This window comes from Terrapene carolina, unplaced genomic scaffold (assembly GCF_002925995.2).
Source record: "Terrapene carolina triunguis isolate 2854851 unplaced genomic scaffold, T_m_triunguis-2.0 Scaffold790, whole genome shotgun sequence".
Classification (NCBI taxonomy): domain Eukaryota; kingdom Metazoa; phylum Chordata; order Testudines; family Emydidae; genus Terrapene; species Terrapene triunguis.
In genome coordinates, this window is record NW_020665141.1 from 558,096 (window position 1) to 584,550 (window position 26,455).

Below are 26,455 nucleotides of genomic sequence, written 5' to 3' on the forward strand. Positions count from 1 at the left end.
CACCATCTCTCCTTTTTTAATGTAGTCCATAGGGGAAACGCCAACAACCCCAAAGCATATAAAGGACAATAAAGAGAGCTTCTTCCCAGCAACTCCAGCAGCGCTGCCTCCTACACCAGTGAATCCAGACACTGTGACTTCTGAAAACCTCCTAAAACTGAACGATCTTCATTCCAAACCCAAGCCAGCGTCCTCTTCCTCCTCTTCTTCTTCCTCAGCATCTTCTTCAGTGCCCCCACCACAGACACCACACAAGGACATCGAGCCGCACCAACGCCAGAGTGCAGAGACTGCTCCCAGCATGTCTTATATTACTCATGGTAAGTCTGCGCCTAATAAAATGTCTTGACCTTCTCTAATTGACTTGCTCAAGGGCACATAGTAAGTCAGTGGCAGAATTCTGCCACAAGTCACATTTTTTAATCACTAGACCATATGCAAAAGAACACAAGAGGCCACACAAACTTTGAGACTTGTTGCTGGTTCTGAAAGGGACATATATATTACTAGAACTGATCGAAGAGTTGTCCTCTGTGTGTGTGTATGTAAAATATAAAAGTGCTATAGCTCATTGAAAAGGAGGGTTTCTAATTCTGCTGTGGTATAGAATAGGTATTTATTTGCTCAAGTGGTTGACTTAAAGAAATAGTGATGGTTTAAAATTGCTTAGACGTTTGAAATGTTAGACATAATACCAGTGGAGATGGATTAGTTAGCAATGTGTATGTGAAGTAGTCAAAGGTGTATGATTAATATAACTTACTATATGTGTATCACTCCCATGTGTTTGTGTAGAAATGCAGAATGTAGTAAATCCCAAACTTGTACAGTACTAGTAACTTTTTTGTAGGGTAGCATCATCTTTATGCCACAGATTTTAGAGAGAAATTATTTTATAAGATATTTAGCCATCTGATATGCTATTGGTACTGTTTTGGGGTGTTATATATATATATATATATATATCTGCACTGGAAAATGGAGGGTTGGCTTAGTTACAATGAGCCATGGTAACTACAGAATGATAGTTGTGTGAGGCGGAATAAACAGTGGCTGAGAGGACTGGAATGGATGGAATTACAATATTTGTAGCCCTAATGTAGTTTGATGAGTACACAGGGGCAGATAAGAAGGTCAAAGATGCAAAATACATACAGTTTAGAGTCAATGGTTGGCATGAGAACATGACTTATTAGGGACCATTTTATGTAGTTGGTCCTAGACCAGTGGTTCCCAAACTGGGGTTCGTGAACCCCTGGGGGTTCACGAAATGTTACAGGGGGTTCTCGGGAAAAAATTCCCTAATGGTGGACAGAGCTGTCCTTAGGGACCCCAGGCAGCACGGGACCAGCAGCATGGAGCCCCTGGACTTCCAAGAGCTAAGCAGATCAAAGCAAACATATCTATCACACTGAGGAGATTTAAATTTCAAGACTCCTTATAAGAAATGGAAAGGGAGATGGATATTTTTTGCTGTTTTTAAAATTAAATGGGCAGCTAATCTTGTTTTTAAAATTATTATGAAGAACAAGTTTAAGCTTTGTTGTAACGTGCGTTGTTTGCCTGGACTGCTCAAGACCTGAATGCTTGTGTAGGAAGAACTCTTTGAGTTGGCTTCTTAAATACCTTCATGCTGTTTCATATCTGATACTCCTTGATGAAACATAGGAGCCTTGTCTTATAACAGGCTTATTCAAAGTGATAAGCTATGAAAGTGAGATCTTGGAAGAATGTTGCCCTTTTCATAATGTAATAAAAATACTGTAATGATAAATAGTAATTTATAATAAATAGTGTGTAATAAGCATGTCATAAAAACAAATTTTATATTTCCAAGATCACTGCTTTTATAATTTATACTCAGGTAAAGGAGAAAATCCCTGGAAATATTCATTTTTAAGAGGGGGTTCACGAGACTTGACATTTTAGTGAAAGAGGTTCACAGGTTGTTAAAGTTTGGGAACCACTGTCCTAGACAGACAAGCAAGATGAGAGAATTTAATGAATCTTCTCATTCTTGCATTTTTGGCGACAGGCCAGCCACAGCATGGTCAGTAGGCAAAGGGAGTGTGATAGGCTAGCACCCTCAGCATTACTAACCTCCACAGAGGGTATGAAGTAAGGCTGGACCAGCCCGAACCCCACTCTGTACTGGCCAGCAGAGCCTACTGGTGCTCATGTGTGGAAGCATAATGATGCACCCACTTAAAAGATGGCAGAATTCTTGCTGTAGTGTACGCTGTGGAGCCCCAGGAGGAATTCTGTCTGAATCAACCACAATTCTTCCTGTGGCTTTTGTTAACAGCCTAGCCCCCTCCAGCTATACAGATACCCCCAATGTGGGATTGTGCCTTAAAGGCACAATCTGGCCCTGAAGGTATATGACTTTTATATGAAATATATACAATGCATCCTCAATTACCCAAAATTATCATCTGAAACAAGATCATGTCTTTGATGTCTGTTAATTACATTGAAAATTTCCACAGTTATCCAAAATTTAGTCCTCTCTTGCATTCAGATAATCAAAATTGTAGTTTGTAGATGAATATTTCACAAATTAATATTTACATTATGGGCACAATGGTCAAAAGTGCCTAAATCCCTTTTTCAGAAGTGACTTGGCCCCTGTCTGTATAAAGAAAATAATCAAACTATTTTCAGATAATATTAAAAGCCAGAGACAAATCTACACAAGCCTGGTATGTTTACTGTTAAGAATGAAACGTCATATATCCATCCAGGCACTGTAGAATGGAGCAAATCAGAGTAGTGTTAAGGTAGTGCCAACGTATTGGAGGCTTACTCATTAACAGTCATCATCAATACTTCATGAGCTAGTCTCAAACTGGTTTGTTTGAAAGAAATTTAGCTTTGTGACTGAATATCTTTGTATAGTTTATGCGCACACACCTACTAGACATGATTTTTTTCCTTATGTAATCAGCCTTGGCAGCTAAATGCACATAATCTTCTGAATACATCAGCAACAAAGAGCAAACCAGGGAGAAATCAGTTTTCCCAACGAGCTAATCTCTCAGAGAGTACAGGATGAAATTGAAATTTAACATCCGCCACTAATAGTCACATTATAATCACCTCACATTCCTTCTCCACAAATCCTGTGGTGGGAGGGAGAGAAGGTTGCAGTCAGATTTGTCCAGAAATGGAATTATATGGTATTATCGTGGGATGTCTTTCCAGGCTTGTTCAACAGAGAATAATTCAGGTCCATCCTTGGAGGAGGAAAAAAATGAAACCTCTGCCTTTTAAAGTTGTGCTCTCACTGAGCAGAGAGGTAGGAATGACAATGCAGGTTAGAGCTCCCTTGTGCCATTGCTTTACACGTAAAACTCATAAGCATTTCTGACATACTTTCCTCTATCTAATTTTCCAGGCCATCCTGCAGTGGCTGGAACATTTATTTTAATCTTTTGACTCTCTAGGCCTTTCAGGGATTTGTGAAGCTTCTGATGGCTTCTTTCATGGTTTCTGCACATCTTCCGGTGGTGGGAGAGGGGTGGGTTAGCTGCCAAAATTATTGCCCTGAAGTCTCCTGTCTGAAGATCAAGAGGCTTTCTCTGTACAGCTCTCATTTCAGTGCTGAGTGCATGTATCGTTTCCGGCTGTCTGGATCTCAGACCCACCTGACAGGTCGTTTCTCTAGCTGAGAGAGACACCAATTACTGCTCTGTCCTTTGCTTCTTTTTTCTTTCTACTCTTCCCCTAGCCACACCCCTACTTTTTAAACAATGATTGCTAAATTCATAAGTTTTACCCTTTTCTTTTTGCTCTTTTCTGCCGTTATTTCTCCTTTTCTATGTAAAGTCTCTCCTCTGCCTCATTTTTCAAGTCATCTTTTTATTTTTCACCTTTTCCCCTTCCTGCCTTTCCTTTTAATTGCCACTTTCATACCCCCACCATGTCTGTTTGTCCATCTCAGAGGATTCCCTGTCCCCAAGTATTAACTACTGTAATTCTTCATGACTTCATAAAGGAATTACACAACAGTTTTCCAAGCAGTGTTGGTGTTCTGCCAGTCATTCCCCATGTAAACATTTTAATGGGATCTTGCAACTGGTATACAGCAACCAGTACAGAAACTACAGCACGATGAAGTCCAATGACCAGGTGCTAATGACAGCATGGAAACTTCCTACATTTAGGTATAAATTCACATGGGGCTGCCAGCCTTCTTAGCTCGGCATAGAATTGACTCAGGGGAGAGCTGTAAAATAGGTCAAGTAGGATAAACCCTCTCCAGCTCTGTCACACAATTCCAATAGCTGTACTATTCCATCGCTCTGAAAATCTTACTAGTATGGTTGTTTTTTCCCCAGATGGTCTCCCTTTTTTTCCCCATTTCTTAATCCAGTGATGATTATTAGAAGGAAAACACTAACATGGGTCCAGGCAAGGAGATACAGGATAGCAAGAGAGGATTTCCACATCTGGATTTATTCAGAAGCGAGGATGACTCTGCTTGAAACCAGTATTGCACTAGATCTGCATATAAAATGGAGGGAGGGGGAAATGGGGTCCTGCCCCGCTAAATAAATGCTGAGATTTTTAAAGGGCATTAAAATATAAGGTTAAGATTTTAACTGGTGAAAATCTGCTGTTTTATTACAATTCTTTTGACATGCCTTCTGCCCTCCCTGTCTGTCCCTTCTTCCCTCCCCCACACACCCCTTCCCTGGAGCAGCAGCAGATCACTGACGTTGTATTCTGGTCTCCATTCCTTCACCCAGGAATCACAGTACAGTATGTGGAGGAGAGCTGGGTCCCCCTGGTGAGACTACAGCAGAATGCACTGAGGACTTTAAGATTTAATGACCTGCCTTCAGTTGCCTTATTTTTACCTCTACCTTAGCTACTGCCTGTTATGGTGATGGTACTCAGTGGTACAGATCATTATCACTTTTGACTTCCAAATACATGAAATTGTTTTAGCTTGCCATGATGCTTTCTTCCTGAAACTTGTAAATGACCGTTTTACTCACATGCAAAACAGATTTTTATCAAATATTGAAGCTGTGACATAACCCTTCCAAAACTAGGAAATTCAGAGTTAAGACAAATGCTCTATTCATAGTTCTTTCTGTAATGTCTAAGTATTGCAACATACATACTGGGTAAATATCCTGCTTTGATCCCAGATATTTGCAGTGCTTGGACACAACGGAACAAGTTAAGAATGTAGTGATCATTCTGAAAGTACCTAAGCTTTATAACCCTATCTGTTGAAATATAGTAAATGAGATGCAGTGATGGTTGAAGAAGGCTGCGTAGGGCCCAGGAGGTTGAGTGACAATACGATCATAGCTATAGAGAAGGAACTGGCACTAGATTTGATTTAGCATAAGAAATAATGGGCAGTGTCACGGGGTCACCCACCACACTGGCACCACCTGCTGGGCGTTTCGGGAATTAGCTCAGTCCCAGCAGGTGCACCCTTGGGTGGTGGTGGCTATCCCATCCCTGCTTCCGCCTGCAGACCCGTTACAACTCCTTTCTCTTGGCGTCTGCTTCATGGCACAGCCTTCCGGCCGTGTCACCATCCCATTCCTCCTCCCCCCCTTTCCGGGGGACTCCTCCAACAAGAGTCCAGCCACTCCTTGCAGCGGCTCAGCAGTCCACAGCTGGGCTGCTCCTTCAGCAGCTATTGGAGGGGGGGGGGCGCAGGCCTGCCCACTGCTCCAGGCCCTGGCCCAGGGACCCTGCAAACAGAAGCTTTCTGCTGCCTCTTCCTTCCAGCCCACTATCTCTATTCCCTAGGCCACTTTCCTGTAGCCTCAGTTCCTTCTGCTCCTGCCTCTGGCTCCAGCTCCTTTGCCCTCTTCCCAGGGCCTCGAGCCTGTAAATCCTGGCAGCCTGCCAGGAGGCCTCTAGGAAGCCAGTTTTCTCCCTGCAGCAGACTCTCTTGTGCTGGTCTGCAGCTTCCTTTTATATGGGCTGGCTGGGCCCTGATTAGCTGGTCCAGCCTCCGGCCTAATTGTCTGCAGCCTCCGCCCTAATTGGCTGTTTCCCCTGCAGCCACACCTTTGGCTGCCTGCCGCTCAGCCTCACTAGGCTGATTTTAACCCTCGCAGAGCCAGTGTGGGGCGGGTGCCCCATCACAGGCAGGAATAGTGAACTCAAGAGCAGAAGCTCAAAATAAAGGCGGTTATAATAATATATGGAGATATACTTATCTCCTAGAACTGGAAGTCCAGCCCCCTGCCTTCACTAGCAGGACCAAGTACTGATTTTGCCCCAGATCCATAGGTGGCCCCCTCAAGGATTGAACTCACAACCCTGGGTTTAGCAGGCCAATGCTCAAACCACTGAGCTATCCCTCCCCTTGTAGGATAGGAAGTCTTTGACACATGTTAATACAGCATTTAATATGGCAGGGTGTGGAATTTTGCTTCCCCACTTCAGAGATCTAACAGGATCATGCTAAGATGGTTTCACTTATATCTCTGAGACAGTACCCAGAGAGTCACAATGGGCACTTGCTCTTCCATCTCCAGAGTTCTCGGAGAGATCCCACCTCCATTTCTCATACCTTTTTTCAATACAAATCTATATAAAGCAAGAAGGAGAGATTGTGAATCAGCATGGACTAAAATGCCAGATGTTTACAGAAGACACCCAGCTCTACATCGCCTTCACATCAGATACAAATAGCACAGTCTCCCAGCTGTCCTGAGCTTGGCTGAGTTCAGCAATTGGATGCAGAGCAGTTGATTGAAGCCGAAGCCTGAAAAGACTGAGGTGATGCAAATGGAGTGGGAAGTACTTCAATGAACTCACAAACTCTCTTAACTTTATCTTCCATTGAGGGCATCTGCCTTCATATTAATACAGTACATAGTGTAAGTGTTCACCTTGACTCCTCACTGTTTTTGAATACCTGAATAGCTACCGCCCCCCAAAATCCCCCTTTTCCATCTATGACTGATTAGATGGGACCCCCTTCTGTTTTGTTTGGACTTAGCCACCGTGATCCACAGCAACTTCTGGGTTTGCTTATTGTAATTTTTCTGTACCCGGGGACAAAATGCCAACCTTTGTAAAAGCTACTTTTAGTTCAGAGCATAGCAGTCCATTTGCTCTCCAATGCAGAATGCCAAGATCACATGACCCCATTTCTCATTCTCTTCTCTGAATGCTGAATTAAATTCAAGGTTTCAGTCCTTGTCTTCAAAGCCATCTTTGGGACTGGACCGAGTTAACTTGGGGACTTCCTAACCCTGTGTGATCAATGATCTCCATTGACAGCTATGTTCCACTGGAAAATGGAACGGTCAGACCTAAGAATGGTACCTGGTTGCAAAGAAGATGGAGCTTTCTCGGTGATTGGCCCAAAAAACTGAAACTTGCTCCTGGAAGAGAACCAGTATGACCATGAATCCTTGTCTTCCTTCTGAGTGAAATGCAAAACCTAAGCCTTCCCACGGCATCACGTTTTTAAAAAATCATTTTTCTTGCATGCCTTCTGGTTTTTAGGAACATTTTTTCCTTTATTTCTTTTTTTAAAATGTGATGTTATTTTGGGTAAGCTCTACCAAAGAGATGGGTTTGGCATTTCATTCTGAAGCTGCTGAGGTTCGTGGTTAACAAGATCTCTTCCCGGAGTGAGTTTCAGTTTTGTAGGTAATCTCATCTTAAATCTTTCTATTTTTATAAATCCTTATGTCTTTTTTTTCTTTGTTGTCTTGTCCCCCTCACTTCCATTTTCCATCTCTCCCTCCCTTATTTCCCTTTTTTCTCTTGACCCTTTCCTGTTTTTCCCAAGCTTTCATCTCCATTTTTCACAAGGTTTTCTGAAATAGGGCAAGCAATGTGGTATCTGTTAGTTGTTGTATATTCCAAGGTGAGATTTTACAGTGGATGGATTTGCTAGTAGGAATAAACCAGGTAGTTTCTGAGCCAGTCACAAGTAGTCTGTGTTTACTCTTTCTAATCTCTTGCTGCAGCCACCTCCTAAGCTTGGCCTTGGTATACTCACTTCCCTTTGTCTCATCCATTAAGATCCATGCCTTTCATGCCGGTTTTTTTTCTTCTCTTCACCACAGGTGCACTCTGAGAACAACCTCACTTTTGAATGTCAGTGGGGTTTTTCCTGTTTGTGAAGGATCTCTTAATTCCCTCTTGCCTCACATTCAGACAGCACAAGCTGATCACTTGATTGGATACGTTCTCTCCCTCCTCCTCCTCACGATATACCTATTTGGAGTACAGCAGGTTGAATTAGCCAGCTAGCATGATACATTAATGCCAAAAACATTTCAGTCCATGTAGTAGCTTTACTGTCTTTCTTTTTCTGATGGCTACCATTTGAATTCCATTTGTATGATATATATTACAAACTCTATGTCTCCAGAATCCCTTGATAGAATTAAACCTGTGTATGAGATCTGTTATGTACATGTATACATACAATTAAAGCAACAAAGATAGACCTACAGTATACCAAATTGTGATAAAGATATTGGGATGTATCTTGCTGAGACAGGGTGACCTTCTAAGAGGAGTGGATAGTGAGACATTACATATGGACTTTTGACTGTACATACATTGCAGATTTATACTATGGGCTAGATTTTCAGTTGTTGGCCACCTCTTTTTTGTGTGCAAAATTGCAAACATGCATGGACACTAATCTTTGCATGCACCCTTTAAATGGTGTAACACCCTGGTTACTTGAAATGTTAGTAATTGCACCCAGAAAATCCATTAAGGTCAATGGTGTTTTTGAGTGCAGATGCTAACTCTTACATGCACGTTGCTGTTATACTATTGCAAACGAAATAACAACTGTGCACATGCAAGTGATAGAAATTTTAGTAGGTGTTATCACCTGCAAGTGCTCCCATTAACCCAAGTTAAGGCTGAATAGAGGCCCAGCTGAAAATCTACTCCACTGCTATTGCATAACTTATTTATACAATGCTTTAAAACTTTTTTTTAACCACTCACCAATCTAATGGCAGCTTTCACTAACCTCTACTATGTTTATTTGGCTCGGGGACAAGAAAGGATTAAATATTGTCAGAGAAGGGAGAGACTTAGGCTTTTTCCAGGCAGCTATTACATTCAAACAACATAAGAACATAATGGCCATTCTGGGTCAGACCAAAGGTCCATCTAGCCCAGTATCCTGTCTTCCAACAGTGGCCAATGCCAGGTGCCCCAGAGGGAATGAATCATCAAGTGATCCATCCCCTGTCACCCAATCCCAGCTTCTGGCAAATAGAGGCTAGGGACACCATCCCTACCCATCCTGGCTAATAGCCATTGATGGACCTGTCCCACAGATTAACGTACATAAAATTCACCAGCAATGGACTACAAATGAAAAACTGCTGCTGTACTCTAGTAGTGCTGTGTACAATGTTGTTCTCTCCAAGTTATTAACTACTGCTGAGTCAGATGTTAAGACACTAAAATCAGTTAGCTTACTGTTTTTTAAATGGCACTGTAAAAAAATCATGGAACTGGACACCAAACTTTAGTCTTCAACAAATATTTAGAAACAGATTTAAAAGTTTAATAAAAGAAAAAGGATTTTGGGAACAAAACATTCTTTTTTTAGGGTTTCACCTTCCCCCATGTGCATCTGGGGTTCTAAGTATTCATAGACCTAGATATAGATACTCTCACCTTTCCATTAGAGTGCAGTATTCTCTTCACCATGGTATCTGAGCATCTTGCATTTAATCATATCACAGAACTTTGTTCCAAAACTTTACCTTCTTCCAGGTTTCTCTGAAAGGAATTTTTATCACTGTGGCTTTGTGCTTCATTGTTGTATCTAGTTTCTTGCATGCTGCACTTCCATTCAAATACTCATTACTTGTCATTCTTGTCACAGTTTGTGCACTGATATCGGTCACAATGTTTTTAAGCCCTCTTCTAACTTCCACGCTCTACCTTTTTTTTTCTCTTCATCTGTTCCAATATAACTTTCTCCACTCTGTGTATTTAAGTGGGTCTTCATGCTAAAGACCTAGAATCCTAGAGATACAAAAGCCATATTAAGTCATCTAATCCATTTCCCTGCAGGTACAATATTGTTCCCTTTAGAGAAGCAGCATAGACTAAACTAAGCACAATACTGTCAGCCAGAAATACCAAAATGCTAATCCTACCTCTGTGACTTATTTGCTGTCTGGTCTTGGACATGTTCCTTAACTCTCTGTGGAGCACTTAACTCTTCTCCCTTTTATAGGCATGGAGCTCTCCTCTCTTCAGGCTGAGGGTAGGCAGGATGCAGAAAGCTTTTCTATCGTGTGCATGGCCTTAAGCACTAGCACAGCGCTTTGAAGGCTCACTGATCACTTTAAAAAGGGGGGGGGAGGGAGAAATGGGGGCGTGGAGTTCAGAGCAGAGCATTTGTCCCCATGTCTATGCCCCATCTGAAAAATAGGGATAGCAATACTTACCTACCTTGCATGGTGAATTAAGGTTTGATTCTGTAACCCTGTGCTCGAGCGGAGAGTAGTACTTACATGCAATTAAACCCATTGAGGTCACTGAGTCTAATCATATGAGTACTATTCAGTACAAGTAAAGATTGCAGAATTGGGTCTTCACTGTGTCTAAAGTGTTTTTATGATGTAAAAGTACTATAGGACTACTTAATAGTAGTATATTTCCTAGTGTTTCCTCTCATAACACAATACTTGTAGGGTTTTTTGTATTGTCCACTTAAGCACTTGATACTTTTGGCCATGGTTTCCCCCAGTCATGCCTTTTGGAAACCCAGGTCTGAATCTGTTTTGGAGTTTGAGTTCAGAGCTCAGCTCTTTCATCTTTCCTATGATGAGATGATATTTTGCTCTTTCTCTCCCTCTCTTTTAGTCCTTAATATGTCTTTGTGTGTATGTATTAATAGTTGCCACATTGAACAGCTGGAAAGCATCTGCTTAAGGTGTTAGTCTCATTATCCAGTTTGTTTTGTCAGTTTTTGTCAATAAATAAAGGCAGGTGTTTGATTTTGATTAAAACATTAACATCATAATGTTGGTCTCTTGTAATACCTGACGGTACAAGGAAATCAAATGACACTGTACAGAGCACAAGGAGAGCAGAGCAGCAGTTTATCACTTACAGCCCCTCTGCTTGTAAACTTTCTGTTCATGTGTAAAATGCAGGGAGAATATTTGCCATTTTTTCATTGTATACATGTTAGATTAGCAAAATAATGTGTCATATTTGTATATATGATGCTCGCTGGAAGTCTATAATATATATATCTACAGTTGTGTATATATGTATATAATGTGTTCTCTGTATAAAGAGAGGCAGTGAAAGAGAATATTAACTATAATGAAGTCATGAACCCAGGCGCCCGCTATAGGCATCTGCAAACACTGGTTACCCTGGCAACAAGTGGAAAGAGGTTGGAGAGGAAAGCTGGAGTAGGTTGTTGCACTGAATTGTTTTCAGCTTGTTTCTTCCTCACTAAAGCAGGGAGATGTTGAAAGGTATGATGTGCCTCTTTCTATTGTGTATGTTATATTATGTATAATAGAGAGCTGTTGGGAAGGGGTACGCTAAAATTTTATCTTATTCAGCTCCATTTTGCTCAGACAGACATGAACTTTTCTATTTAAATATTAACATAAATTTTCAATGTTGCAAATCTGTGTTTTCCCTTTGTGCTTACAGTTTGCAAGTTGCACTATAGTGTTTGAGTGCCAAATAAATCTCTGAAGTACTGTATCTGTCCCATCTTCTGCCCAGGGACTGGTGGCTATTGCATCTCCTCTTAATGTCTTCAAAAACTGATTTTATTTTGAAGCTGGATTTGTAGAACTAACGTCTGAAAATGTACCAGGCTCGTACCAGTACTGTGTGATATAGAAAGATCTAGTTGAATAGGACTAAAAATGAGCTTCTGAACACCTCTAGACTGTGCTGTATCGATTTCCTTGTGCTGTTGTGCTGATGCAGAATATTGTAGCTCATGACTTAGTGGAGTCCTTGCCTCCCTGGGGAAAGTTTTTATAAGCAGAACTAGGACATTATGTTTGTCGGGGCTGTAACAGTGTCTTCCACAAAGGCAAGTATCGGGATATTTTCTTCAGAACCTGTTTTAGATGGATAGGAGAAAATTGAATTGCGTGTGTCTTTTTTTGTTTATCCTTCAGTCTCTTGCTTTTTCTGTCTGTTCAAGGAGAAGAAATATAGTGAATAACTTCCCATTATATTGAAGTGTCATTGGTACAAATTATGACAGGGACATTTGTATATGTATGTGTACACATCTGTGTGCAGTGAGACCACAGGTTAAGTGAATTTTTTTGGTATTTTGTTTGTAAATTCAGTTTTTAAACTTAGGAAAAAAAGATGTTGCTCTCAAGTAACCGTGGCACAAAACATCATAGTCACAAGAGAATAAAGAGTCTCAGCCAATATAGGGGCATAATTCAGTCACTGGGCATTTAACACCTCTGAGAGTAGAGTTATTGATTGATTAACTTGACATTGGCTCCTCGTTCTGGTAGTCTGGAGCATTCATTACGATATTATATTAACAGTCGCTGTTTCCAGAAAGGTCTCAATACAAATTCATATTTAGAGTTATCAGATTTATGTCCTTTCATTTGTATTCTCTTAAGAGTGAAAGGGAGCTGGCAAATTAAATCTAATTTTATTCAAGTGAAATCTAATCTTACTCTGTAAAACTAGATATTCAAGACAAATTCAAAAGAAATTAATAAAGCAAATGATTGAATATGGGACAGGTACACGGATAGACTATGTATATTTCAAGCTAGCACCATTAGGCTAAAATTTGATTGCTCAGAAGACCCAATCAATCAGGTCACGTGACACAATCTAGTTAGAATCAAAATATAGCAAATCAGTCCAAACAATGAAATACCTTATAATCAAATAAAGCAAATAATCAGCATTAAAGGATAAGTATTCAGTCATTAAGCAATAACAGAAATCACAGCTTTTAATGTGAATGAGTGGTAAACTTTAATTAGTTGCTGAATTATTAAGCCCCTGATATGGCTTAGCAGTCAGTTACATGTGATTTCTTCTTAGGTTACAGTTTAGTTACAGGATTTACAGCACACTCATATTTAGTATTTTATCTAATGAAAGTAACAGTAGATGGCAAACCTAGGTGAATAAAGACCACTTTATGCTTATCCCAAATTCTTAAAATCTGTCATCTGAGATGTTGCAGCAGCAAGGTGGAATTTGATAGCATGGCTGTTGTACAGGATAATCCCCCAAAATCGTCATTGTTCTCCTGCTTCTCTTTTGGGGAGGTGTGATGTTCCTTCCTCTCTACCTCAGAGTCAGAAGAATTTTTTTGCAGTCATTTGATTCTGGAAGTCTAGAGTGTCTAGCCTACAACATATCCTCAAAGGCCAGCAGCACATAGGGCATTCATCCTGTCTTCAGTCCACTTCAGGGCTGTTGTTCTTTTGGTACACAGCCTCTGGTACTCTTGCTTATTGTTAAACCACACTTACACCTGGTGTAGAGCGAATCCAAGGTAGCAGGCATCCGTTTAGGTGACGTTTCTTTTTTTATAACCAATTAACATTTGCAAGTGCAATATTTTCACACCACCTGGCTTGGTAAACTTATTCTCACAAACTGTGTTCAAGAAATTTAGGAAATGTAACTCATTAAATAATTCTACCTAGATAAGGAATCCCAGGTTAGCTAGATATTCCTTTTAATAGAGTTGGCAGGTTCTTCAGCCATAAAACCTTCCTTTCAAACTCCTGCTGCAAAGGCAAGAATCAAGCAGCAGAACATCAGAGTAACAGATGGCGAGATCTTAGCTACGTTGGATGGAGATGGAAAAGTGGTTTTCTCATTGCAAAAATACTGTTTTCTCCAGAAATGGTGGCAAGTTGAAATATATATTCCTTGGGTAGTAAGCATTGTTATCAGTTAGTGAATCTAAGAAAGCTAACAGTTATTTCAGCCTGTCCTTTCCAGAAAGGACTATGATTAGGATCTTATGGTAGTCAGTGAAAATTATACTACTCATATAAAACATGCAGTCCTGGCCTTGGAAGCTATGAAAATTGCATTCAGTTAAATACCCATGCTAATTTATATTAGAAAAATATGTGTGGGGGTGGGGTAGAGAGAAAGAGAGTGTGCAAACCAGTACCCACACTATAAGGATTTGAGCTGTACGTGTATATCCTTTTGAATGCCAGAATCTGGGAATTTCACAATGCGTTAATTTAAAAAACGCATTAGTAAAACTACAGTAGATAATTCTTTGTCTCCAAGTAGGATAAGCCAAGCTGCTGCTTCCACTGTGTCTTGGCACTCATAATAAATAACCTTATAGCTTGCTTTAAGGAGGTTTTAAATATAGTATTTATCTTTTGTCACCAATAATCAGACACATATCTCTTGGATCAGTGCTGGCATGGCACTCCAGCCAACTATTCTACTTCTGCACTGTCTGTGTAATAGTGCTTATGACAGGAGTTCCAATCCCCAGGTCTCAAAAGTTGGTGATCACATATACACATTTAGGGAATTCACTTGGCACATGGATGCGCCTTTGCATATGCAAGAATTATTTATCACAGAGTGTTCCATCCAACTTTTAAAAATGCTATGTTTTTAAAGGTTTCATGAAAATCTGTGCTTTAATTGATGGTACCAAGTGTCAGAATTGTAATGTTGCCACTTTAAATTGCCAGTATTTAATTTCAATCATGCTGTGGTTGAATAGTGGCAGAGTAACGAAATGCCCACCAGTTGTAAATACACACAAAATAATTAGAATTCAATGAGATTTTCTGATCCCTTTCTTATCTGTGAATTATCTTTCGTTAATGAAGAGGAGGAGGAGCTGGAAGGACCTTTGGAAGGGCTTGGATTTCAGCAGCAAGAGTCCCGACTTTGCCAGCAGATGAAAATGGCTACTGTTGCTCCGTCGCCTGAGGCTGCACGCTGGCAAGTGGAATCAGTGACCAGCACAAGCTCAGGACATGGCTGTACCCAAGGTAAGAATGTTTCGTGCTCCATAGAAGCTGAATGGACTTTATTTTGGTTTCATTTCTGAAAGTTTGTTTTAATGAGCAATAAATCCATCTGTAGCAATCTTGTACCCACCAAGGGATATGCTTTCTCCAGCCTTCTCTCCATGCCTTCGGTCTTCCAGATTTTAGAGACATTCATGGCAATGGCCCAGCTTCCTGGAGAAATGCCTTATAATTCTTCATTGGTAATTCTCTTTGGCATATGACTTGCATGCTGAATACCAGTGGCAGCATAGCCAAACAAAAAGCACCATAGTACCTGGCCCTTACTCTGTAGTCTATGCTGCTTTTAAAGTAATAGTCAGTTTAAAAAATAAAAAGCTTACTGAGGTCACCTAAGATCTGCAGTATACCAAATCCAGAGGAGCTGTTAACATGTCCAGTCCCTTTGTCACTGCTTCAATTAGGCACTTTCCTAACAGAGGATTCCTCCACTGTCCCAGATAAATTGGACACAGTTTGAAAGCAAAATTGGAAATTCACATTTATTACCTTTATTTTGTCCATGACTCTTCTCTTCTAATTAAACTGCTGGAGTACCTGCCTCATGGAAAAAGATTTTCAGCAAGATTCAAAGAGAGATTGGACATTTATGTGGATAACAAGAATATTCATAGTTATAACAGTTAATGCTTTTTTAAAAAAAAAAAGGTTTTGGAAGGAATATAAAGCCTCATGCTTCAGGGCTGAAGCCTGTCTCTCTAACTGATAGGGATTGGGGTAAGGACTGACTTCTTGTTCTGTGTTTGTACAGCACCAAGCACTTTGGGGTCCTGGTTCATGATCAGGGCTCCTAGGTGTTATAGTAATACAAATATAAATAATAAGATGATACCTACATGGGAAGCAGATTATCCTGCATTTGCCTTCTGCTGTGTTTCTTGAACCTTCCTCTGAAGCATCTGGCACTGTCCACACTTCGAGACAAGATACTATGATATAGAAGGACCTCAGGTCGGATTGAGAGTGGCAGATCTGATGTTCCTCTGTAGTATTAAGGACACACCAAATTCAGTTTTACATCATTTTATAGGTGGTGATGTGTCTGCTTTCCTGGCAGGCCTTCGTAATTGGGAGTTCCATTTGGCTCTGATTAAATAGCCCTGCCTAATCCCAATAAAACTGCTCAGCCTCTTACAGGTTTCTAGAACTGAAAGTGTTTAGTTTGAAGAGCAGGAAGTTGTAGTACCTCTTGTTGTACTTCTTACAGAGGCTCACATCGTGGATCAGGCTTGCATAATTTGATTTTATTGGTTGGTTGTTTTTTGGTGGAGTGTTTTTTGTCATAGTTCCATATAGAAAGAGTAACAGTATGGCTGAGAAATCTCTCTTGCGGTCTCTCTCCTCTCTATGGACTAAGTAGGTCAACTAAGAGACAATGTCTTGTACTGATCATTATTACAGAAATATTATTTTTAATTTGTATTACTGTAGCTCCTAGGAGCTCTAATCATAGACCAGGGCCCTATAGTGCCTAGGTGCTGTGCAAGCACACAACAAAAAGATAGTCTGTACTCCAAAGAGCTTACAGTCTAAGTGTAAGACAAGACAACAGCTGGATACAAACAAGACAGATGGGGAGAGTACAAAGAAACAATGAGACAGGAAGATAATGTAGCTGTGCAGATGTTTACAGGGAGCTCCTTCTAAGCGGAAGGGGCAAAATGGAATAAGGTGCTTGTTTGAACAAGCAGACAATGGATGCTGGCACCACTGGCGCAACTGAGGTGGGAGTCAACACCTCAACAGTGAATGAGAGATGATAGGTTGGACGGGGTAGACCATGAGAGTGGTCTTGCCAGGCAGCTTAAGTTTGATGCAGTAGAGAAGAAGGAGCCTGTGGAGGGCTTCAAAGAGAGGAGTGACACGGTCAATGTGATGGTCTAGGAAAACTAACTTTGCAGTGGCATCTTGAATGGATGTGAGTGGGGCAAGATTACATTTGCCAAGTATTGTGCTTTTCAAGGAAAGTTTGAGATATTGTGTCTCTTAAGAGTTGTCACTGCCTTTTTGCTGTTACCTAGAGCATGAACTGCAGAATCCTGCATCGTTTTCTACCACTTGCATCTCCTCCTGCTCTTCCATTTCTTTTTCCATTTCTGAGTCTTCATACAAAAATCTTTGCCGTGAAATATATTTTTTCAGATGATTTTTTTTAACTACGATATTGTTTTCCATTCTTTGACATATGTAAGCATGGAAAACCACTAAAATTCTTTTCCTGATTCTTTTCTCCTCAGCCTCCAGTTCCAAGCCAGAAGTCAGTTCCAATTCACAGTCCTTGGGAAGCCAGCAGAACAAGGCAGATAGCACCCGAGTAAAAACCCGCATTCTGCCCACCATGCCAAAGCTTTTTATCCCTTCATCTATCACCAAATTCCCACCTGAGATCACTGTCACCCCACCAACACCAACCTTACTTTCTCCAAAGGGCAGCATTTCAGAAGAGACAAAGCAAAAATTAAAGGTAATTCAAGAAAAAGAATAACTTTTAGGACATGTTTGGGTTTTACCTTAATTCTCCCTTTAAAATGAGATTTTTCATGTCATTGGAACAACTGCTCCTTTACCCAGCTCATCACAGGAGATGGTACAGGGAGTGGTATGAGGCCTAGCTTTTCCCAAGTGGAGTTACTTTACGGACTAGTGAAGTGTAGGCTGTAGGTGAGCTCATAGCTATCAGGGTCCCAGTGGTTGCAGGAGTTCATAGCTACTGCAGTCCTAGCAGTAGTCATGAAAAAGGATGAAGTAGAAATACAGTCTGAGTGGGGTATCCAGCTGTTCCAGTCTCTGTCTTGCTATAGAGAGAACTTCAGGAGTACTGGCTGTGGGGAAGCTTACTGATGATTCAGTATTATGGAGCCGCAAGCTGGGACAAACGAAGTTTTACAGATAAGGGGACTCATGAATGTTGAGGAATAGCAGACATTTGTCTTTGAGCCCTGGGATCGTGGGTTTATTCTAACTATTCAGCAATATATTTCTTTTTTTTTTCTTTTTTCTTTGGGTCAGTCTGCTATTTTGTCTGCTCAGTCTGCAGCCAATGTAAAGAAGGAGAGTCTTTGTCAGCCAGCGTTGGAGATCTTAGAAACCTCAAGCCAAGAGTCCTCACTGGAGAGTGATACTGATGAAGATGACGACTACATGGACATATGAATAGATTGCAGTGGTCATCACCAACAACACCAACCATATAACCATTCTTCTTGTTGTCAGCATCACTGCCAGGCAGCACATCTTGCTCTTTGTTGGCATTATCCTCCAATTAATCTTCATCAGCATTGTGTCATTCACCTCCATTATTTTCACCACCATCACTGCCTCTGTATTGCCTTCAAAAATGTCTCCATTCTACCCACCATGGTACTTGACAGAAAGAATGATTGGTCACCAGCCAGTTAATTCATCTGGACCAAAACACCACCCTTAAACTCCAGTAAAGCCAGTCTTGTGAGCTGCAGGCATTTCTTTCTACTTGCTCTTGCTTCTCCAAACCAGATCCTTGGGAGCCATTCCAGTGGCTTTTTCTTTAAAGCTTCCCATTAGCTGTCTTTTAGCATTTCCCCCTAGCTGACTTTTCCTCCAGATAATTTTAGCAGCCCAGCCTCCTGCTCTGTGTTTCCAGCAAAGGGGAGTGGAGGGAAGAAGTTGGCAAGCCAGCAAAGGTTTCTCCTGGCATCATTGATTTCCCATGCCTTCTGGAGAGAATTGGTGAGTGTTTGGCTTCTTGGCACAGCCACAGGACATGTCAGAAGTTGGCCGGATGACAGATTACAAGGAAGTTGGGTTTCCAATGTGGGCAGAAGTTTTGTCCCTCCCAACTTGTGCTCATTTCACTCTTACTGTTAAGTCCAATAAAAGATTATTTACCTGAATGTTGGCTCAAAGAACTGGACTGAAGACACACCTTCCAGCATTGTCTTATGGTCCCTTCTCTTCTAATTGCCTTGGACAAGCATTTTGGGCCAGGGGCTAGATGCTATTTTTATGGTGGTATTGGGGAATGTTATAGATTTCAATACCATTTCAGTCTGTTTTTTACAGAATGACACGAAAAGGTGTTTTTTATCTATCTGAAGAGGGATTGCTCACAGTTATTTATATGGGAAAATAATGGTAACAAACAGCATCTTTTTCTACTGAATGTTAACTTTGTAAAATAATGAATGCAAACCATGCAAAAAATATATATATGCCACATATATAATATGCATACAGCTTGCCATGTTAGATTGCTCTTTGTGTTTGGGGGGAGGTGTGTTTTTGTGCAGTGCAGAGCTTTGTATAAACATTTTTTCTAATAAAGTAAAAATGTACTCACGGTTGCCTCTCTTAACTGTTGGTTGGAAAGGGCAGGACATCTGTTCATCCTACCATGATTCTGGAAAAGGTGCCCTCTGTGGTAGGAGGAGGGATGCAAGGGGGAAAAAAATCCATTATTTTGTAAAGACTGGCCACAAATCCATCTAAATACACCTGGTCTCACATCTCCATCTCCTCAAGAACTGGCCAAGGCCAGTTCAGGCAGTGTTGCCAAACATGCAGCCATAGGGAGCCCTGCTACAAAATCCATTCTACATTTTTTTCATGACATATCTGGGGTATTATTATTTGTATTATTTTAACGTCTAAGAGCCCTATTCATGGGCCAGGACCCCATTGCGCTGGACGTTGTACAAACACAGAACAAAAAGACAGTCCCTTCCTCAGAGAGCTCACAGTCCACTCTTTGGATAACATAAGGGAAGAGAACATAGCCCAGTGATGACAATGGCCATATTGAAAAAGTATTTAACTGTACAAAACTGAAATTCATACACTATCATAGCAATCACTTTTTCTCGTTAGGAGGAAGAACTTGTTTCTATACATGAATCCTGAACAGATATGAGCCCAGGTCAAAACAGAAATTCAAATAGTTACAAACTTTGGAAGTGTTCAGGTCCAAAATTTGCATTTCAGACCCATCGTTCTAAACTTTACCACCACAGAGGTTAGTCTGAATAGAGTATGACTGGGAAACTGACGGACAAGTCCATCAATCAGGACATCAACAAATTCTGATGAAACTAGGTCTAGTTAACAGAAATTACAAAATTATCTACATGAATCTGAGAGAGAGAGAATATTTGTCAGGATCAATGAACCAGCAATGCAGATATATTCATTTTCAATGAGGAAAGTATCCAGTGCTGTCTTGTTCATTAATTTGGCCTTCGTTTTTATAAACCAAATGCATAGCACGCTATATTTTTTAGACATTAACTGACTGGGTTGTTGTCGGTGGGGTTTTTTTTAACACCTTGTGGTCTGTGTCTGTTTCTACGTAACATGAGGTCACCCAACAGGAGTGGTACAGTCCATCGCAAGAAATGGAAGACAGTGAACAGTATGGACCTCAGACCCAAACTTCGATGGATCATGTAATTCTATGCAATGTTCATTCAAGCAATTGGACTTGACCCTGTAGGTCTTTGGTCAATATATACTCTCAGATGTGTGGTTAAGTTTAAGATAATCTGGATTCTTGGCTCCATGTATATAGCATGGGCTTGGTGATACTATACCAAGACTGAGGATTTGATTGGATTTTTGACAGCCTATTTTCATTGTATTCCTTATACAATATATATTGCAATTTTTCAGTAAAATTAATCTGGGTATTTTGTTTTAAAAACATTTAGTTCCTAGGCTATGATGATTTTTGTCTGCATAAATCAAAAACATCGCTTTTATTTAAAGAATTAAGTTTGTAAGTGCAAAGTATTATATTTACCTTTATTTCTCCTGAGGATTCCAAGGTGCTAGACATTTTTCTGGTATATTTTCCATATTTTTCCAACATGTTCTAAAATGTCTGCGTCTTTCTTTCACTCCAACCCCACCTCCTTTTTTACGAGATGTGTTCTTTTTTTGTGCTCATGAAAGGGTGTAACAAGGCTAGATATTGCCATTTTCTGTTAGCAAAGTAAGTCGAATATTGTAGATCAGTTTGAAACACAGTGTTCTGTTCTTGTCTACAGTACTGTGTATTTGGCCTGGATTGAAAGCTCTCAGTTGCTTCTCTCCCTTCCTTTTATCTGTGATGCTTAATTCCCCTTACCCTCAAGTGACTTGAGGACTTTCTTCTTTATACGCATGAAGGTAGTTCATACTGATTTGGTACATGTACTGCCTCCTCCAAGCACCAGTCTTCAGCTACTGGCTACATACTGTGCTGGCAAGACTCCAGGCCATCTTTTATAGTTGTATTTCTGCTGACTTCAGCCAAAGGAACCACATACCTTCCTTATCCCCCAAACCATGTCTCTGTAAGTGGTGATTATTCAGTCACTGTTCAACTCAGTACAGCTTGTTCTGAGGCAAAAGATGCCAGAAAGGATGCATTTTGTGTGACATTCTTGCTTTAAACCATGTACAAAAGGGACCACACAGTGAACCCCGAATCTTTTAAAAACCAAGAGAGTGTAACTTGCCCTCATTACCACCTTTTTTGAGAGGCCAGTCAGTAAAGTCCAATAAAGTGGGATTTGTTCCAGTTATAGCCACTGGAGTAGCTGCACCAATGTAAAACCCTAAACTAGACAGGTAAAACTGATATTGGTCTTACTTCGGTGTAGTTTACCTCAGTTTCAAGCAGAGGTAAGCTGTGGTGGTGCAAATCATATTTTACGGTGACTTGAAATCCCCAGTGTAGATAAGACATAATTATCAAGCTAACATCACTTCCAGCTTCAGACTTGCATATCAAATGTAGGCATGCAGCGCAACTTCACTTATCTACCGCCTGTGATGATACATTTTTTAGGGGAACTGCTGGACCACCATCACCTCTGACATCTGTGGAAAGGTTCACAGGTTTCTTCATAAGATTGTGCCAGATAAATAACAACTATCAAAAAAAGAAAAAAGAAAAAAAAGGCTGGTGAGAGCCCCCTTTATTGTAAAGGAACATAGGGAGGAAGCTCTGATGCCAAATGTGAGTTTAAAGGAAAAAATTTCTTTATACTCAGCACATGGAGTAAGAAGCTCTTCTTGTCATTTAAAAACACTACTGTGTTAGAAAATGGACTGTTACATCGTCCTCTGTGCTTTAACTATAGGAAGAACTTTAACATTTAAACATGAAATTTTGTTTACCTGGTAAAACATATTGTTGGTGTCCAGTGTCGTTTTTCAGCAAAATGGCTGGTGCTAACAGAAGATTCCAAAACTTCAGACAAAATGCATTATTTCTATGTAGCAGGAGATGATTCTCCATATATAACACTGAATGAACAAAGTGGTAACAGCTTTCTTTGCAGCTGCTACCCATGTCTCTTTGGATCTTCTGTGCTAGCCTTTGTTACATTCGTAGCAGTTGTACACTAAGTGACCAGCCGAAGGAGGTCAGACCAGCATTTTCAATTTCAGTGCACAAGCGTCTTCCAAAACCAGCAGGATCCCTAATGAAAGAGGTTTTTTTGTCCTGGTTATTCTCTCAGTAATTTCTTAAAAGAGCAAATTCACAATTGTTTCACTTCACTCAGAGATAGCATCAAATTTAGGGGTATTTTGATCTAAAAACAGAACAAAAAAGAAACACAGACCTCTTGTATAATCACATAAGTTTAGCATCTCAGAGCAAAGGGGAAAAATTACTATTTTGAGTCTGAGGTTTAGAAGTATTTCTGAGGATTTCTAATGTTCCTGCACCCTCATAGTGTATGTTTCTTTGTACCAGCAAAGATAACTGACCTATAATTATTATAATTTAATATTAATATCGTAGTGCTTAGAGACACCAATCCGCATTTGGGATCCTGTTCGGTGGAGTGCAGGCTCGGTGCCTGGCCCAAAGAGTTTATAATCCAAGACCAGCAAAAATTCTGATCTCCCAGGTTGGACCTGTGCCATACTGAGACTTGCATGCTAAGCACTGATTTCCTTATTGGTGTTCTTCCACTGTCTCAAAAATATAATTAAAAAAAAGTGAATAAACTTTATTCCACAGTTAAAATGTGGAATCAGGTAATACTGCAAAAGTCTGCATTAGTCACATCAAGTATTAGTATGTTCAGATGTTTTCAATTCAGAGTGAGAGTCTGTCCTATGGATAATGACATAAATGTGTCTCTTGCAGCCAAAGGAAACAAGACTTGATAAGGGACTTGTCAAGGGAAAGGACCAGGAAAGGATGAGGAAGGTCTGTCAGCAGAAGTGGTGGCTACAGTAAGGAATCTGAATTTGGTCAGGTTGGACTCAGTGGAAGCAAAGAGGTGCCAGGTGAGAATAGAACATAGGATTCACTGTGTTTGATCAGATCAGTCAGCTGTCAAGTCCAGTGTGCTGCCTTTGGCAGTGGTGATGACAATTCTGGGGAAGGTGAAAAGCCTATTAATGCACCTGGGCAATTTGTGCAAGGCTATACACAGAGCAGAGCTATACACCTACTTAGTCCTGTAGGTGATCATCATACACCTTAAGGCCTAGTCCACACCTAACTCTTAAATTGATCTAGCTATGTTGCTCAGGGGTGTGAAAAATTCACACCCTTGAGAAGCATAGTTCATCTGACCTAAGCCCCAGTGTAGACACCGCTATGTCAGTGGAAGAATTCTTCCATCAACCTAGCTACCGCCTCTTGAGGGGGTGGATTTATTATAGCGCGGGAAAATACCCTTTGGTTGCTGCTACAAATGAAGATTTGACTTCAACTTCTTCTTTATCATCACTAGTGGTTCGACCCAATCTTTGTGCTATATTTCCTGGGATGAAAGAAGTAGGAATCCATCTCTTGCTACTCCCAGTCACAACAGCTACAGTTGAGCATTCTTTTTCCTCATTGAATAGAATTTTGTGTTCTGAAAGGAGTCACCTTCTGCCTGATCATGAGCATATCATGAAAGACTGGCAGTACCGAACACACAAGAAGCCACCAAAGATGAAACCCCTGCATTCAAGAAGTTCATTAATAGAGTTGTGCAAAATTACAACAAGAAACCAAGAAGGATGTAGATGTAGTGTTTCATAATAGGCTTAAGTAGCCAACTTTAATTTGTGTGATGATTTTAAAACATGAGTTAAATCTAATGGTCATGAAACAATTTTTAGTTTTTACTATCGTGCCATACAGCCCACCTTCGCCCTAATGGTCTCACCCTTTGTCAGCCATCACCTTCCCTGTATATTTAAACACGTTCCCCCCTAATTTCAATTCCTGGGGAAAACACTGGTCTGTAGTTGTTGCCAGATTCCCTCTTCCCTCTATTTTGATTAATGATTAGTTCCAAACTGTGGAGAGTGAAATGTTGGTCCTGTTTAGTGCACAAGCATTTTGGGGGGAAGTCTGGAGGAGTTGTTTCTTTCACCCTCTACCTCCCTTTTTGTTCCTTTTTCACCATTGTTGTCCATTTACTACCCACCCTGCTGCTGTCTTCTCATATCTGTAACTACCCTGGCAGACTACTTCTCAACAGCTGAGTTTGCCTTTCTGCTTCCAACTGTCAGCTACATATATACCCAGAATGCTGAGTGATGATGTCACAGCCCAAGTGGAACGTTGGTGAAGGGAATGAGTTTAGAAAGTTTAATTAGCAGACTCCAAAGGTATTCTAATTGACTAAATTTCTCTTTATATGCTTAGTTATATGAGATGTAGAAAGGATGTTTAGTCCTATTAGGATTTTTTAAAAAGTAAAATTGTTAGCCTGCTGACCTTGATAGTCATCTTAAAGTAACTCTTTTTTTTTTTTTAACACTAGAGGGTGCCAGATTGCAAAATAAAAGCTAAAATCAAAATAGGTGACTACAGGGTAGAATGGTTTTAAATCAAAGTGATTTAAATCCCCAATTTTAATCATGATATAAATCAACAAGCAGGAAACCTTGATGTAAATAATTTATTTTAATCGTGTTTGGCATTTGTACTTTAGTTATTTTCCTAAAGAGAGGTTAATTTTCATTAAAACATGGATTTGCAACTAAACATAGTCTTTACACTAAATTTGATGCTTCTTTTTGCTAACCTGGAGGATATATAGTAGAACCTCAGAGTTACGAACACCTAGGGAATGGAGGTTGTTCATAACTCTGAAATGTTCGTAACCCTGAACAACACGTTATGCAACAGAGGGTCCTGTGGCACCTTTAAGACTAACAGAAGTATTGGGAGCATAAGCTTTCGTGGTTAAGAACCTCACTTCTTCAGATGCAAGCACGTTATGGTTGTTCTTTCAAAAGTTTACAACTGAACATTGACTTAATACTCCTTCGAAACTTTACTATGCAGAAGAAAGCTGCTGCTTTCCCTTTATTTTTTGTAGTAGTTTACATTTAACACAGTCCTGTACTGTCTTTGTGTGGGGTTTTTTTTTGTTTTGTTTTGGATTTTTTTGTCTCTGCTGCTGACTGATTGTGTACTTCTGGTTCCAAATGAAGTGTGCGGTTGACTGGTCAGTTTGTAACTCTGGAGTTCTAAACTCTGAGGTTCTGCTGTACTATGTAGACATTTATTCCAGCAGTTATAAAACTTAATTTACATTTATTTAGATTCTTAATTTTTTACATTTTTATTATGTTAACAGTGAATGATGCATTTCTTATTTACTAGATTAATTTTGTCTTGTGATTTTTGTGAAGCTCTGTTTAGATGGAAATTCAAATTCAATTAAAAATGCACAAAACCAGCATTTTTAATTGAAAAAAACTACCTTAAGTAGGATGGTTACATAAGAAAAAAAGTTTATCAAAGCGTGTTTTGCATTTAAAACTAACTGATTTACTAAACAAAGGAAGTATTATTTGTAGTTAGTGATTGAGCTGATTGTTTTTGGTCACCAAGTCCTTTAAGAGTTTAGAACTAATAGATCTCATTCTCAGACATAGTTTTGATTCATAGATTGGAAAAGGAAAACAAGCTTTCCTGTTTTTTTTCAATTCTCAGGCAGTTTCTTAACTTTTTTGAATGAGCTAGTCTTTCAGCTGAACTAGTTGAGTAAACTGAAGTGAAGACATTATTCTCTCTGCACCTGCAGAAGAGGCTCCTGATGTCAAAAACTGGGTTAGCACTTCAACAAGCTCTGGTTCCAGGAGCTTAGCCAGTGACATCTACCAGTCACTGATTTGACTTTCTTTAAAACATGGCAGCAAACATGTACTGCTTCATTTAAATGATTTCAATATTTTATAGTAAGTTTAGGCCTTAATAGAAGTTGTCAATTTCAAATTTAATTTTAATGGTTTTTTTCTTTTAAAAAAAAAAAAAAAAAAAATTAAATCTTTACGTCCCTGGATAACCAGTCTTCATTTGAGCCCTTCAAAGTTCAAACGATCTTAAGCTAAGGTATCCATGTTCCCCCTTGCCCAATCTGTTTCTGCAGAACCTTAAAAAAATCTTGTTAGAAGTATCCTTTGCACAGAATTATAGTTAAATCTAACAGTTG

General features: G+C 40.0%; 1 protein-coding gene across 6 annotated transcripts in view; it reads left to right on the forward strand.

Annotated features, from left to right (window-relative positions):
- The window catches only part of CABIN1 (calcineurin binding protein 1), a 198,530-nt gene extending 179,198 nt beyond the window's left edge, over positions 1-19,332 (forward strand). For all 6 annotated transcript variants that reach the window (XM_024195516.3, XM_024195520.3, XM_024195519.3 and 3 more), the window contains 4 exons: positions 26-320; positions 14,832-14,996; positions 17,273-17,499; positions 18,045-19,332. In XM_024195516.3, coding sequence (XP_024051284.2) covers positions 26-320; positions 14,832-14,996; positions 17,273-17,499; positions 18,045-18,188 — 831 coding nt within the window. In that variant the 3' untranslated portion in view covers positions 18,189-19,332. The remainder of the gene's footprint in view (positions 1-25; positions 321-14,831; positions 14,997-17,272; positions 17,500-18,044) is intronic.
- Positions 19,333-26,455: the final 7,123 nt, after the last annotated feature.